General features: G+C 31.6%; 1 protein-coding gene across 10 annotated transcripts in view; it reads left to right on the top strand.

Moving 5' to 3' along the window:
* Nucleotides 1-16,915, top strand: part of LOC130897195 (titin) — a 369,361-nt gene that overhangs the window by 280,595 nt on the left and 71,851 nt on the right. For all 10 annotated transcript variants that reach the window (XR_009059671.1, XR_009059670.1, XR_009059672.1 and 7 more), the window contains exon 4: nt 9,347-9,520. Coding sequence is in view for 7 of the 10 variants with exons in the window: in XM_057805932.1 (XP_057661915.1) it covers nt 9,347-9,520 (174 nt within the window). In the remaining 3 variants the exon portion in view is untranslated. The remainder of the gene's footprint in view (nt 1-9,346; nt 9,521-16,915) is intronic.

The following is a 16,915-nucleotide window of genomic DNA, read 5'->3' as shown; positions in this document are numbered from 1 at the left end:
TACAAAAAAGAAACTGAAGTTATGCAAGGCATATAGCATACTACACTATTTTCAAATGAAATTATGCAAAAATCGTCACATATCCAACTGGAAAGTTGATTTTTTTCATCAGAATACATATTTACGCTTTAATTAAATAATTATAATGAATAGAAAGGCTGTAGATGCCTGTCGTGTGGTTATTGATCTTGAATTTCTGTAAGTGGTAGCGTTTGGGAAAGACGCGACTTGGGAGGTGATTCCACATACTAATAAGTCACGTCTGCTTCTCGAATAAGTCTTGCAAATACTGCACTTGGTGGGATTATGTTGGACAGCTCGGAAAAGCATCTGCTGTAGTAGTCAGCGACCTTTCTTCTATGCTCTAAGCTGTCCAAGTTTCTAGTTAACTCTGGATCGAGCATCCTCAGGGTATGTTTGCTCTAAATTTGCGAGCAGTACTCCAAAGATGGACGAATCTGGGCTTTGTAGAGGTTTAGAAGTTGTTGCCGAATAACACCAACACTAATAAATAATATAAAGCACTCTGCTTTCCTACTAAAGAACTTTATACTAAATTTAAAGGCTTCTTCACTATTTCCTAAGGGTCTATGCTGTCTCTTTTGTCTTGATGAAAAGTGTTAAATCCTGCTTAATTCAAGTAATTTTTGTTATAAAAACTTATTCGTCATATCTATTGGTATAGTTGTATAACTTAATTTTTAATTTCGAATAAATTGATAATAATAAAGTTATCTATCACTATTTACCTAATATTATCCTATAATGTGATATATTTCTCACCTTTGAGCAGCAGCTCGTGGCGAAAAGCAAAGAAAACAATTCAAAGCTTTTGCAAGCTTCCTCTTAGTGCGATGTCCACGGAATTCACTTATCCCATAACAAAATTAAATTCCAAACGCCAAGACGCTTCGGCGGTGGTCTTTCCAGTAGCGCCTTCGGCAAATTCTAAAATACGTAGAGCGAGGGAAATTGCTCGAAATGAAAGCGATGTGTCCTTGTACTATTCTATCAGCATTTGTAACAGTACGAATATATGAGAAGTTTAAGTACGATATTAAACTTTTAATTCGAAGAAAATACTATAAAAATAATTAATAATTAAGTATAGATCATTAAAAAAAAACTAAAGTGGAGAGTAATAATTTGATTGAAAAAAATTAAGTCGGGAAGTTTTTATCCTTCACGAGCATCTTCTCGCCTATTCCGAGACATATATACGAGGACTTATCGAATGAAACAAGACATATAGGGATTTGTTTGTTTATTTTGATGGGAAAGGGACGAAAAACCACTTCTTATCCTCATTCATCGATTTTTTCATGGAAACTGAATATGTGTACTTGTACTTTAAGCTAACGATTCTGTTTCACGGTAATTTTTTTTAAATTCTTATCTTATTGGATGAATACATTAAAATTATTGATTATTTTGTTTTTTTAAAGGTAGTCAATTATGACTTGAGTATCCCAAACATGATTGCAATCTTTTTTCACTTCTATCCTCCCTGATAAACATTTATGTTTGATTAGTGGTTTGTTTTGGTAGATCATCGTTCTTGCCACGGAAACAAAACACTTTCGTTAGATTCATTATTTTATCATCATCATTTTAGTCCTTTGATTTATTTATATACTATCTTCAGAGCTAAGCAGTTTGCTGTAATTCTGAGCATAACTTCTTCTCCTTGAATGTGGTTGTTAACAATTACACTCAATTATTTAAAACCAGTTACTCGGAAAAGTTCTCTTCGTGCTATTATTGTTTAATTATCTTCATATGTTAATATTTGCAAGTAATTATAAATCTCGATTCGCAGTATAGATCTAACGCTTAAAACAAAAAATTTCAAATTTGAAAATAGAACATGTGAAATAATTTTTGGTTGGGCTATGGGGGCATCCTTACCATGTTTTATAGCAGAAATTTTGAGGAAACTGTCTCAAGAGAACTTAACATGGAGTTTTTCATTCACTTTCCGTTACGTACCTAATTGGAAAATGAAATTTTTATCATAAAAAGCTCAAGTATCGAAATCGAATAGAATAATTTTCTTGATATCACATTATATTAAATTAACAATAACATTAAAACATAATAATGTACAAAACAAACCTGATCTTCAAGATATTCGAACCTCAATATAAGTTTGGATATTCATTCACCGGATTTTGAATGTTGATGATTAGCAAAAACTGAATTTAAATCAAATTATTTTAATAAATATAATATCATATACATTATACCCAAAAACAGACGACGTAATATTATATCAGGCACTTTGTAATGATTGTGATGCTGTTTATATAGGACAGACATTTCAGTATTTATAAAAGGGATTGAAAGTTCATCGGTACGTTGAGAAATATAGATTAAAAAATTATGAAATTTAAAAAAACGTATATTTAATTATAAAAATTGTAGCTGTCAATGATAAAAGCTATGTAAACAATTTATTTGCAGAATTAAGTGCTTACAAAATTGAAACTTTTATTCGCGAATGATATTTTTCATTTTATAAACCAGTTATTATGAAAATTGTCAAGAAATAATTAGAAAAAAATTATTAAATGAATGAATTTATTGCTATAGTTTGTCCAGCCGAGGGTGCGACGTATTTTTAACTTGTTTTATAACATTTAGTGGATTCTTGTCAGGTTATCGAGAACTTTTTTGAAATCTATATATGAATAGTATGAATTGTTGATTATATGGAGCCTAAATACATTTTTATTAAGTTAATAACCCCGTATAACGTTTATATAATTTAAATTTGTGTGCGCTACTGGTATATCTATTCGATGATGGTCAGAAAGTGACAAAGAAGACCGCTTATTGTTACCGGAACTTTAATTACGAAAACGTCAGCGAAATTCCGCAGCGACCGCGTCATGCCGCTCGACGCTCGCCTTGTCCGTTGTCTCCGGCACCTTTCGCAGAACCAAGACTGCGTTCCGCCAGTTCCTTGACACAATTTTTATTGAACATGCAGTTGGGGCAGAGGATACGCTTTCGAAAATTTCACTTTCATGAATTTCAATATATTTTTTGACGGTATTTGATAACACATTTGATTAAAAATTTTAGCAATAATCAAACCAAGAAGAAGAAAAAATAATTATTGGCATAACAATATATTTACTCATAACAACATTAATGGCAGCTGTTAAGCTGCGGAAAATAAAAAAAATGAGGAAGGAAACGGGAGCACAGATGGAAATTAGTGAAGAAGAAACGAGTAGGTAGAACAGAATTGAATAGAAAGGAGCTTATGCTCTAACATTTACATTTTCCAAAATATAACAGGATCTGTTCTATTCTAATCGTTCCATTCCCAAAATAAATAGAAAATACGAAATAACACCAAAAGTATTATATCAAATTTTTTTAAAACAAAAAGAAATTAATAAATATAACTGGTTATTTTATGAGCATAATATAAAAAAACGTTAAAGAGATGTAAGAAAAACTAACTAGCGAATATTGAAAATAATATCACCACAAATTTTTCTAAATTCACTTTAATTCAAACACTTTTAGAGTATAGGTAGATAGAGGACGATTTAGCAACGGAACTGGAGTTTTATTGAATTCTTCGAATGGAGTAGATTGTCAATAACAAATTAAAAAAAAATATTGGAATTTTATAATTGAAATATGCGGCGAGTAACCCATCCTTTTTGTCCGACAATTTTTTTTAACTAATACTATCGATTAAAATAAAATTACAAATGTAGTTATAACTTTTAATGCATAAAATTGACAGGCCGTAATGCGCCATCTCCGAAATTTGTTAGACTCTAGGCAAATAATAAACGGTGTGGTCATAAATAAAAAAATTGTCGCTGATCCCTGTTACGCTCTTTGGTTAGTTACTTCATATTATAAACACACTGTAGTGAATATAGATAATAGAAATGTTATTAATGTCACATTTCCACCAAAAATGTCTTAAACAGTGAATACATTTTTCAATATTCACTGAAAACTTCTCTTCCGTCCACTCCAAGAAAAAGAACTTGAACCAATCCGGATATCAACCATCGAAAAAATTACTTTGTCGATGTTCACTTTCCTTTTATTGATAAGATAAATGTCAGCTTTATAGAAACAAAAATGATAAAACACCCAAGAAAAATGGATGAGAAGTTTAAGTTGGCAACGTTTGCCCTTAAGCTTTTTTTATCCGTGTTCCGAGCTGATGTTTTTCACTCGCTTCTCGTGTCAAAGAAAAGAAAAAACAGACGAGATGTTACGCTGCGGGATGTATTGGCAAAACTCCAGGCTAATCAAATCGTGTTAGGAATCTACTCTCTTTACACAAATTATATCGGTGAATAAAAGTGATATGATTAAATGAATGTGACAGACAAAAACTAGATATTATACATTAATATACAATTCAAACATTAAGAAACACCTTTACTCCATTAAGATGAAAAATATAAGTCACAGTCCCCAATAGAAACAGTGATATTTGTGAAAATAGATGTATGTTGGGCCAACTAAGCGATCTTTCGATATCTGCTTTAAAGAGCACCTAAATCACGTGGAAATTGGACTGACGAGAAAATCGGGTGTTTCCGAGTACACTGTCAGTCATTTGACATAATTAGCCCACTCTTTCTCTTCTCTTTCAGTGAATCTCAATCTCGCCAATTCTATATGACGATAATTTAGCTAACTAATTTTGTTTTTAGTTCGTTAAACTATATAGTATGAAGATTTGTTGACCACACTCCGAACCGTATAATTGAAACGGCATACACTGAAACGAGGCCTTTTAGAACCCATCAATGAAGCTATCAACCCCATCTCACTTTTCCTAATACCACTTTAATGTTTCCTTCGTATAAATATACAAATTGGTTTATGCCAGATCCGTCGTTGCCTGTTGGTTACATTTTTCGCAGAATCAAATTTATTATTTGTTTCTGCCGCCTAGTTTACTCATATCTTAGAATCTCAATAAGGATGAAATAATAGAATTGATAGAAAGTGCGAAAGCGTGAATCTCAATCTCGAAAAAAAAAAAGAAAGAAAATAGATAACTACAAACAACCGACCATGAACTAAAATGTATCCCATTTGTCAAAAGTATTACCCTCTTCAACGTGTTTCACCTGCTTCCAATAGTACAAATAGTATTCTCACGGAAAGCTTTTTTTCATGCGGCTACCCACATGGAAATATAAAAAATTAAGTTTCGACGTGATTGTATTTCGTCGGGATTTCGTTTATAGGACCGATTTAGGACGTAATGGAAAACATACGCTTAAAATGGATTTATAACCCGTATCGGATTAAATTATTTTTTTATCCACTCTCTTTCGAAACGGGGACTGAAAAAACAACTCAAAATGATCGATTCAAATTACGGTCAAATGCTTTATCCGTGTGTTTCCATAAGTACCAAATCTAACCTAACGAGAAGTAGTTGTTGAAAAATATTGGGAATATTATTAGGAAAAGCGCGGTCTATTTAAGTTCAAAAACGCCACGATGTTATGTGATACAAAGTAATTTACAAATTATTTGTACAAATGGCAAATTTAATCCATATAAACTCTAAGGACCATTTTTTTATCGTGAGAATATTTTATATCGAAGGAATCAATATAATAACATAAATTGATCAATACTGTAGACAATGCAAACAATAGTTTACGTCTGTTATCACTAATAGACTCATTAAAAACACCTATCAGATGAATCGTGCTATCGCATATTATAAAACGATTCGTGACAGTTTAAGGTTGAAAAATAATTTTTTTCACTTAAATAATCCCATCTACCCCTCGATACCGTTTCCACTCTTCGTTCCATTGTTCGTATTTCCCTTAATCCATTAGTTAAATAGCAGAAATCCTCATCTATCATAACCTCACTTACAGAATCACCCTTTCTGTTTCCATTTTCAAATATCTGCTAATCCAATCATAAATCTCAACTTACACCTTTGAGGTCAACTACCAATGGGATTTTCGAGAACCCAACGTTTATAAACCAGTGAATGAAGTTTAATGTGTGATTAATTCGAAAAAGAGGGTATTGGGGTAGATAGGTTACGTCTAAAAGCTTTTAAGACGTAATTATTCTAAATTGACTCAGATTCGTTATGATTATATTATCGATAGATAGTTGTATTAATTTGAGAGGCAAGCGTTTCAAAACCGATAACCTGCAGCTGCAAGTATCGTTTATTTTACATCTTATATTTATATCCGAATCATTACCCCCGCCCTATTTTTGAACGGATCGTTTCAGCTTCCGATGCAACTTTTTCGTTACATTTAAGATTAAAGAAATTATATATAAATATATTTTCATAATTCTAAGATTAATCTAATTTAACCGAATATTCTGGAATGAAGTTGAGTCATTTTATTCAAATAACCAGGCTGCTGTTTTACAAAGACGATTGGTACTGCGGCTTCGGATTTGGTCCTGTTTAAACATCAAATACGAATAACCACAGATTCGCCCATTGGAGGTCGAGGTTAGGAGCAAAATGATAATCCCACATAGAGCAATACTACTCAGATAGAAGTTGCTCTGAGCACACAGTACACCAGTACACACTCTCCTTATACTGGAGAAGTGGAGGCCTCTGGAATCAGCTACCAAAAATACATCTTTCCACTCGAGCTTCTAGATTTACTTTTTTCCGCTTGCTTTTTTCATAAAAATTCATTTCCAGGTAGGAATTTAATACACCTGGTTTCTGACTCAATTCTATTCTATTCACTGTATAAACACCTTTTTCAACCATCTAATTATGGAGTTCGATTCTTGAGCCTATGTTGAACCCATACACAGGTAAAAATTTTAAAAAGTATTAATTCATATTTTAATTTATTAATTATCATAACAAAATATTTCGTTGTTCAGTTCTATGATGTATTCGCGAGTTTATTCCCATGCAAATTTGATTTTAAAAATTCAAACGATACTGAAACCAATATTATAAATAAATCCGTAATTCATTTCAGCGCAAACAAGTCTATCAATTGTAATCGAAAAAACATTTTAACTTAATTAAAAATCTCTATATTTCACAAATGAAACACATTAATCTGAACACACATCATAAAACCGGAAAATATTGAACACTTTTAGCTTCATATCCTGCGATCAGTCAGCGAGTTTATTATTTTTATGAGTGAAACAAAGAGAACACAACCCAAAATATGAAAATTTTGTTTAAATAAAAAGCAAAGTCCTAGTATGTTTAGTAGGCTCTTCGGAAAAAATAACAAAACTTCAAACATAATTTCCATGGTTATTTGTTTTGTATAATTATCAGAATTGTTGTACGGCCGATCAAATCAAACCAGAAAATAAAAAATGGATTTTGTTGACACGACAAAAAATTCATCATTTTTTATTTTTTATTTTTTTTAAGGCTCATTCTATTTCTGCTTATTCTAATTTCTAGGTCCAAACCGAAGACACTTCTGGAATATTTCAAAAAAAAAGATTTTGGACAATAATGAAGGGTTCAAAGGATCAAAAAGGTGAACAATCAGATGAAGATAGAAAGAAAAAGATAGCAAATAGTATGACTCAAATTTTCACACTATCTAACCAATCAGAAATCAAGTATCAATTAGTATTATAGATATATATCATATAGATAACCAATCACGTTCTTCCATGTTACATTTTTTTAGAAAGAATTTGTCAAAAAAGGACTTTTCGAAACCTATAGCCCGGGTTCGGATAGATCACCCACGGATCCTAACTAAGATGAAATTTTGGTCGGATTTTGCAAACATCGCGTTTAGTGTTCGGTGGAAATTTCAAATTTAAAACATGATTTACGAAAACTTTTAATTTTTGTTATTTTTTTCACACATTACTACGATGTTTAATAATTGTTATTGGGAAGTTATCAACGATTTATCCACTCATTTTGCACTAAAGTTTATTATCATTGTTTATGTGAAAAGTATAAAAACCGCAAATCTTTAAATTACGCTGTTCATGTGAATTAATAAAAGACAATAATATAAGGAAAATAAATAATTTTTAATGCTTAAAAATTCATCGGTTGGTCGCATTTATCTACTGGTCTATCAGGGTAAAGAGGATCATATGACTAAGACCCAATTAACTCGATCAGTTTTAGAACAACATTGAACGTTATCCAGATTAGTTTCCAAACATTCGAATCGTGATATAAAAACTATTTAGATACAAAATGCATTGGTTCAAATTTGAAAAATCCTCAAATACGCTTTGAAAATATATAAAACTTAGTTTTAGATAAACAACTGGTTTAAACAACATTTATTGTTCAATTTGATTAAATAGAAAATAAAACAGTTAACATTGTCTGCAGAAAAGACACTTGAGAGAAATACTAGAAACAACCAATTGGAACAGATACAGCAATACATGAAAATAATGACGAAATTAACATTAAAAATAAATCAATTGAAAAAACATAGATAAATCAGTAAAGATCAGGAAAACAATGGAGATGATTAAAATAAAGAACAGACAATAAATTAGTCACCGTTAATTGCGTATTAAACAAGAATGCATTGGAATAGCAACTCCAAGTTACTTCTCTGGTTTACTCTCTAAAGGATGGTCATCTAGCGATTTTCTGGCTAATAAGACAATATAACCGCGGGCTAACAGGTGAAGAACTACGAATAAACAAGAATACGTAAGAAAATACTTGGAGAGAAATCTGTACTGTCCTAAATAAATAGAAATATATGACGAAACTAGAAATGATGGCTTACGAAACATCTGGTTGAAATGTTTTTCTGGAAAATTTAAGAAAAGCTTCTATGGAAAACCACATAATAATTGTAACTATTCCACATAATAAACATGAAAGGCGGGAAAAAACCATACATTAGTTCAACTTGCTTCTAGAAGGTGACAGATGAAAATAATCTCTAAATGAAAGCACTCGACTTAAATAGACCCGAATTAAAGTAGTGACGAATTAATTTCTTTTCTGGAAGTGACTGTTGGGCCACAAAATCTAATTAATGAAATAGGAAAACATTTGACTTAAGACTCAAGTCGATAGTATTTTATAAATTGCCCAAAACATACAACATTGTTCACTGAATGCAAAGTTTTTGCTGCTAAGTTCAAAATACCTACATTTCAATAAAGATCGAAATTATACAAAACGTCAATTTTTAACTTTTTAAATTCAAATTTGACTGAGTTATCGCCTCTTTTCTCTCTTTTCTCAAGTAGCAATTAGTTACGTGAAATATCACTATACAATATACTTGTACTGGTAATTCTTATAGACAGGTGTCAATGAAAACTTTTGTCTGTTAACAAATCTATAAATAATTTTTTTTCATTTCAGAGATACCTGATGTTATAAAAATTCATCGAGGCGGAGACCATACTCCATTACCTAACGCCACTGTTATCGGACCATTAGAAGAAGAAGACGAAATCGATTTGATTTGCGAAGCTACCGGTGGTAAACCGACACCCATCGTTTCGTGGTACAACGGAACCACCTACTTAAAACGGGGTATGTCCGATTATGAATATTACGAATTCTATTGTCCTATTTACGTTCGTTAGTTTTGTCTACTTGAATTTTAATTATAATAAAACTTTTCGGAAATATTTATACGAGAGATGTACCAATACTAAACCTACATTTTGATCTATCGATTCGGAAAGAAGGAACTATACGAGGGTTGTTACTTAATTTTTCGAATAAGGCAACACTGATGTGAATATGTCAAAGCTAAAGTTTGACATTTTTTAATGGTGAGCATACTCAGAGCGTGATGTAATACGAGTGCTATTTGAATTGCTTGCAATTTTCATATTGGTCAAAATAGAATTGAATATATATATATATATATATATATATATATATATATATATATATATATATATATATATATATATAGAATTTCCGTGCGATTATTTTCTATAGCTTTCGACATGGATTAAACCAACCTAAACCTAACCTAACTTAAATCGCGATATCAACGTTTTGGAGATACCTCAATCGGAATGAAAAAATTGCTTCCACAATTGTTTCAAACGCATGCGATGTTTTGATCTTGATGAAGAACATGTTGAAAAATAATAAAACCATATCCAATAATAAGTAGCAATCCTCGGTGTGATTAAAGTTGGTTTGAATACCTTCCGAATAAATTACTTTTGATGGAAGAATTGTTGTAAAAGAAAGTATCGTTTTTAACTTAAACATTTTTCGAGGAAATTGTGTAATTTAATCTATCATTTTATCTCAATATTTATATATAAATACACATCCAATTTCATGAATAAACAAGTTGTTTATTTGAATATTCATAGTAAACAAAAACCATATAATTTATGGATTAAATTCATTCGATGGTGGAAAGAAAAAAATTTCTAATACTCATACCAATTTGTGCAAAAAATATGATAATTCTAATTTCATCGTCTTCATCAGTACCTACTTCAGTTTTAAATTTTTGCTGTATGTTTTAATTATTATCCTGTCAAATATTCTGTTCTGTGCCTCATTCCTTTGTCTTTGGTTCATATTTAAGCCCCGAAAGTGAGTATAAGAGTGATTTTGAAAAGTTAAAATCATTGCAATTTTAAAAAATTACTTTTCGATTTTAAAATGTACAAAAGTCATCTCTGTGGCTATGAATAGAGCTCTGGTTACTTTTAGATATAGTTAATAAGAAAATATTTATTTAATAATGAATCTAAAACAGTTTTTGTTGACTGGTGTGAAATTGAGGTACATTTATAAGAACAGAAATTTAGTTGACTATAGTTTTCTACCAAAATATCCTCTACAATCAATATAATCGTGTTATAGCTTTAATATCAAATGGGTGACCGCTTCATACCGACAGAATATCAATAGCAGCGTTTCAATTTCAGTACTTGGTGAATTTTTTTTTTTAATATTTTCTAGGATTAAAATTAACTTGTGAGCATTTGAAACTCCCAGTTCCGTTAAACTGGAAAATGCGAACGGGTCAATAGAGTAATTCGGAAAATTTTGCCGACGCCATCAAAGATCATTTTTCAAACGTGTCTTTAGCAGGGCCAAAACTTTCCGTCAAAAATTCTTTAATTAAACTCACTGAGCTTAGGACAGTTACTTTTTTGTGGCTGTCCTTTATTAATTTTGTAATTAGTTTTGGAATTGCGCTTTTCCGAAAGTAGAGAATTTCGAAAAAGTAAAATAAATCAAATCTCAATAACTAGATGTAATGGAAGAGCTAGTATCGGATATAAAATTCTATAATTTAGACTAGATTTCATTTTCCTTCCCGTAAAATGTTATACTCTAAAAAAAACATCTTCGTTGTTAAAATTCTTACATTACTTACAAACATTCATAAATTATTCTGGTATAAACAATTTCTAATCCAATAAACTTCTATTTTAGAGTTTGGATCTCAAAATCATGTTTGTTTTACTGCTTCATAAAATGTCTTTACAATTAATTGAACTGTACAAATTATCTTCTCAATCTGATCGTTCCATTCTTCAATAGTTCTATGCCCATTATTCAGAATTATTATGCCCAAATGCCCAAATATTGACCAACTCATAAGATAAGCCAAAATATATGACGAGTTCAATTCTTCCATTTAGCCCGAATTGTATGGTGAAGTCTGGGAATAAGGAACGAAAAATAAGCATTTCCAGGATGGAAGATATGAAACAGAACATGTTCGGAAAATATTGAAAGAACAAGGTTCGATTTCCAGGAATGTAATCCAATAAAAAGGCAATAAATGCTGGCATTTTAACAATCTACCAGCGTTTTTTTTATGGATTCTATAAAAGATATATTATTTTAATCTTCGTCATCAATTATGATTAATTTTACAGATCAAAAGCTGTTTTTATTGTAGTTCAATATACCGATTTTGACGTATAATTTATAGTATTCGACAACATTTCTTTTTTGTAATCTAAGAAAGACGCATCGATGATAATAAATGAGCATCTATTTTTGAAAAGATTAAACTACATAATGTTATCTGTATCCTTCTTTTATTATTCAAATGGATTGCCATTTCCTTTTTATTTATTGTAACGGCGCTGCCGAATTTCCCATTTCGTCGTTCAAAGATAACTCCAGTGTTTACATTTCTTTTCGATTTTCATTCCCTATCGCTGTCCGTGTTATTTATGTTCTTACTTTACTTACTAATCGAATCCTCGTTAACGAATTGGTATCGTTACAAATAATCGCAAAATAATATAAGTGAAAACGGAAAATCTATCTTCGGACGTATTTTTTTAAAATTATAAAAAACGAATGAAATATTTTAACGATAGAGTGGATCAATTTAATATAGACATTTTGGAGTTATTAGAAACTTTTGCATATTGCTAATAATTCATTCAATTTTACATTCGCGACTCTCTGAACTTTTCCATAATTCAGGAAGACGTAAATGTAATAACAATAAACTAGAGTTTGTGTAATTATGTGTAATTGTTAACTTAACAAATTCTAGAATCCATCTAGGCTCATACCATGCTAATAACTCTTTTCTATTTCTTGTAGTACACTTCTCCCCATTAGATCTCCTTGTACCGACACAAACCAACTTTTTTTGTTCTTTATTTCCTGGTTTGTCATTCTCCGCCATATGTCTTCCAACTTTTTCCTTTCTAAAGTAATTTTGTCTACCATCTATCTGATTAGTATCCACGTTTCGCTTGCATAAAGTACTGTCAATCTGATGACTCTCTGATTAGATGAAGCCCAGTTTTATGGACTATGTTCTTGGAGATTAGTATCTTGATCATTTTGTCTGTCTGTTTGCTTCCTCTCGTGTTAACTTTGCTTCTATGCTTTATTCCTCATCACTAACGTCTTCCAATGTAAACGTAACTGTTGGATTGTTGTAATTCAAGCATATAAAAGGGACTTCAATAATTTTTGCTCCAGGAAAACCAACCGTGGAGTATGGGTTAGCTAAGCGAAAACAACACCGAACATTATGGATAACCGTAAGCTAACTCAGATAGTTGATAGTTTCGACCTTAAAAATAATCAAAAGAATATGTTGGAAATATCGTAAATGAATATTAGGGTATGCGAAAATATATTCTATTCTGTAATCTGAGTATTCTGTATTTTATAAAGTATTCTGAGCAGTGTTTGGTGATGTTCAAGAATGAATCACGGCTCTATCATCTCACATTTGTATTCAAGTCGATTGGAATGAATGCGATGAACCGATTCCGAAGCGTGGAAAAACGCAAAATAGGTTGGCAAGATTTTGGCATCAATATTTCAAAATATTCATTGTATAATATCCGTCTACGATTTTTAAAAGGGTAAAACTATAAAGAGCTACTATTACTACTAAAAAAGACAATACACCGTGTCACAAATCAATAAAAATGATGACGAAATTTAATGATTTTGGGTTTGAATTGCTCCCACATCCACTATATTCACCAGATCTGTCACCAGCGACTTTTTCCTGTCTCAGATCTCAAGAGGATGCTCGCTGGACAGGAATTTGTATTGTATGACCGCAATAATCATTGAATCCTACTTATATTAAATAATAAAATCGAGTTCTATGAAGAAAAATTCTTTCTATGCTAGCCTAGGAATTTCAGTCCACTTGTACTGTCTTTAACACCTTAACACTGTTTCAAGCTTGTTGAAAACAAAAGGTGGAGCAAATTTATTGTAACTATAAAATAAAAGAACAGATTGGAGGGTAGATTTCGCCGAGTTAACTTATTTTATTTGACGTTTAAAGAAAATTACGTCCCGCACTAATTGCGAACGCTAGCTCCATCTCCACAGCACGCTTGATTACTCATATGAAGTAATAAATTTACCGGGCAAATTTGCAACGTCGGAAAACATCACGTAACATTCGTTATCGCCGACGACAATCTCGGGATGTATTATACGTGCGTAGTTGGGAGTTTTTCGTCTTTTACCCGATGCCAGCGTCTCCATAAATTCAACCGCGAAATTTATGACTCAATTTATGGCGGATCAAAACGCTGTCGAATAAACTATAAGATGAAGTTGGAAAAATTATGCTTCTCCGATAACATGCCACCGCATATTAGAGTTATACATTTTTTTGACTTTATTCAAGTATAGAAAAATTGGAAATTCACATTAGAATAATTTACAAATGAAAATCGATAACCCCAAACCATAAGTTCTACTCAGAGTTTAGAACCAGTGGCGTTGCGTGTACCAATATAAAAGTGGATAAAATAGCCCCTGAATTCTACTTAATCAATCAAAAAATGCTTGGACGCGATATACCTACTTTTTCGCATTTTTGTTTTTAATCCATGAAACGAAGGGAATACCCATCGTCATAACCCTTGAAAGACCAGGGGCTTTCTACGCTTAGCTGACGTTTTCGAGTTATAGAGCGTTGGAGGAAATTCGCTCAATTACAAACGACACAATCAAAAAATATATTGAGGAAATTAGATTAGTTTGGTACTAGTACGTGCAAAGTATGTAGAAGGGAAGATTGCCCAAAAAAATAATGAAGTGGATCCCATAGGAGAGCAGAAAGATTCCCCATGGATACATGGGATCAGAAAATCGGTGTGTGTTTGAAACCTAAGCGTTACAGCCATAAGAAAGAGTGGCAATTAGGCATCGGACAACGTCCTTATAAGTACGAGGCTGCTTAGAAAACGTCTTTGATAGAGGTCCACATGTGTCTTCACTCCTCTTCTAGAATTGAGAGTTTGAAACGCGTTATGCTCTCTCGATTTTGGGATGTATGAATCTTCTCTATCGTTAATTATTCTCCATTCGGTCCTATCCTCTGTTTCTTCTATCTATTTTTGAATTCTACTTCTAACCACTTCAATCTATAGGCATATTCTTTCTTCTTTTATTTGATATATCCCAGAAGAGCATTGACAAGGCTACTGTCACTTTCTGCAAATGTTCTAGCCATTTTATTGTTCGGGATTACACTCTTTTAACTACATCTTCCTCTCATATTGAATATTTTCATATGCAATCTTGGTTAACTTGTCTTTTCGTCTTTGTCTCTTCTCTATACATTGTTATCAGTCTTAACATTGTCTTTCATCATTTAAGCTGCTAATGGAGAGAATATCGTTCTCCAAAAATTATACTAAGAAAGTTATAAGAGAATTTTAATTTGTTCTTATGCTACTACATTTTAAAGTTATTGTAAATTGTTCTGTCGTTAGTTGGACTAATTTTTATGTCCATTCCGGTGGGCTCGCATGGACATACTTGTCGACTTTTTGAATAAAACGATGTTCTATAATATCTGTTATTATTATTATTTTTTTTGTTCGCGTTCTTCGTTAATCTAGTGTTCTTTGATTCCCTGTTAAATTTTCATAAAAACTCAATCTCAATAAGATATAATTTTTGACAATTTGTGTTCAAAAAGATATCTTACCGATACCTATATGCTAAATTCAACAAAATATTTTTCAAAACCAGATAATAGCGCCATTGAATCTAATCTAAAATCATTTCCTAAATTAAGTCAATTAACCATATAAATCCAATTTATATTTCTATAGAACTACTTATATTGAGAAATATATAAACGAAAACAGCTACGGCACATACTTATGATATAATTATTACATTATGAACTTTGGGAAGTGTAAGTTGTCGTAGATGTTGTGAGCCCACAATTCGGTCGACAATTAACTTGACCCAAGTTAGTTTGGTTCAATTTATGATTTCAATAAGGAATCAACAGTTAATTTAGTTTCGGTTAGTATATTTGAGATTCGAATTACTTCATTGTTAACTTCCCCGAATCGAATTAAGATTATGTAAATTTGAATAGAACTGATATTATATAACTCATTAGATCTCAAACGAAGGGTGAGCTAGTTCGATTGAAACCGTAATTTCAAAGGTTCAAATTTAACATTTTAAAACATTATTATCATTTCTTCCACGGTTCAACTAAAACAATCTTTTAGAGGATGATTCGAATTTTATACATTTTACAAATGATTAGGACTTGATTTATGACTCTAATTGATCGGTTTCGTATTAGTATAGAGTCATTTGGTCAAAAAAGGGGGTAACCGGAAAGGTATATAGAATTTTTTAAGCTCGTTGTGACTTTCGTATCTTTTCTATTCGCACAGCTATATTGAGAAAAGCACTTTTTTGGCGACGCAAAATGTATGATACTTTGATCAATCTTGATTGTGAGCGACTTTTTTTGTATTTCATGAATCAGTAATAAATCCTGTTAACACAGATCAGTCTCTCTGTATCCATTCTTCGAATACGAGTGTTTACAAAAGGTGCTTTTCGGAATATTTCCTTTGAAGTGTAGTATACATTTTTGTACATACTAAAACCGAAACTTGTTTCCACTCTTAATTTGATATCGTAGAAACATGATTTTGATTAAATTTGTAAGAAGAGAAGAGACCAAATACTAGTCGAAGTTATCGTTAAAAATCGGAAATACTGACTCATGTGAGATGCTTATAGTTCTTACAATCTTTCAAGTTTCAAATCTCCGACATCTTCTTCATCATTTTTTTCACTTGATTGATGCAGGCTTATCAACGTATAAATAATGAAAAAACTACTATATCTCTTTCTCTATTTGTTTCAACGCTATCTATCACATACTTGTATCAAGTTTTGTTTTTTACGAAACGAATCTCTTTGTTTGTCGAACAACGCCAAACGTAGAGCTTCACCCTGATAAAATAGGTCATACTGTCACTTAACCTATTTGTGTACACGAATATTGACAGACAACTAAAGTATTTCTAATTAAAATTTAATATCGCCAACGAACTGCATACCGTTAACCTCTATGCAGCTAGTTTTAAGTATCTCCTTCATCATCATATTCACCTCAACTCTCTATCTACTTATGGTTTCATCATATTTAACGATGTTCATAGGAGC

This window comes from Diorhabda carinulata, chromosome 8, assembly GCF_026250575.1.
Source record: "Diorhabda carinulata isolate Delta chromosome 8, icDioCari1.1, whole genome shotgun sequence".
In the NCBI taxonomy this organism is placed as follows: Eukaryota; Metazoa; Arthropoda; class Insecta; order Coleoptera; family Chrysomelidae; genus Diorhabda; species Diorhabda carinulata.
Note: the sequence above shows the minus strand (reverse complement) of the source record. Positions and strands in the feature narration are given on the sequence as shown.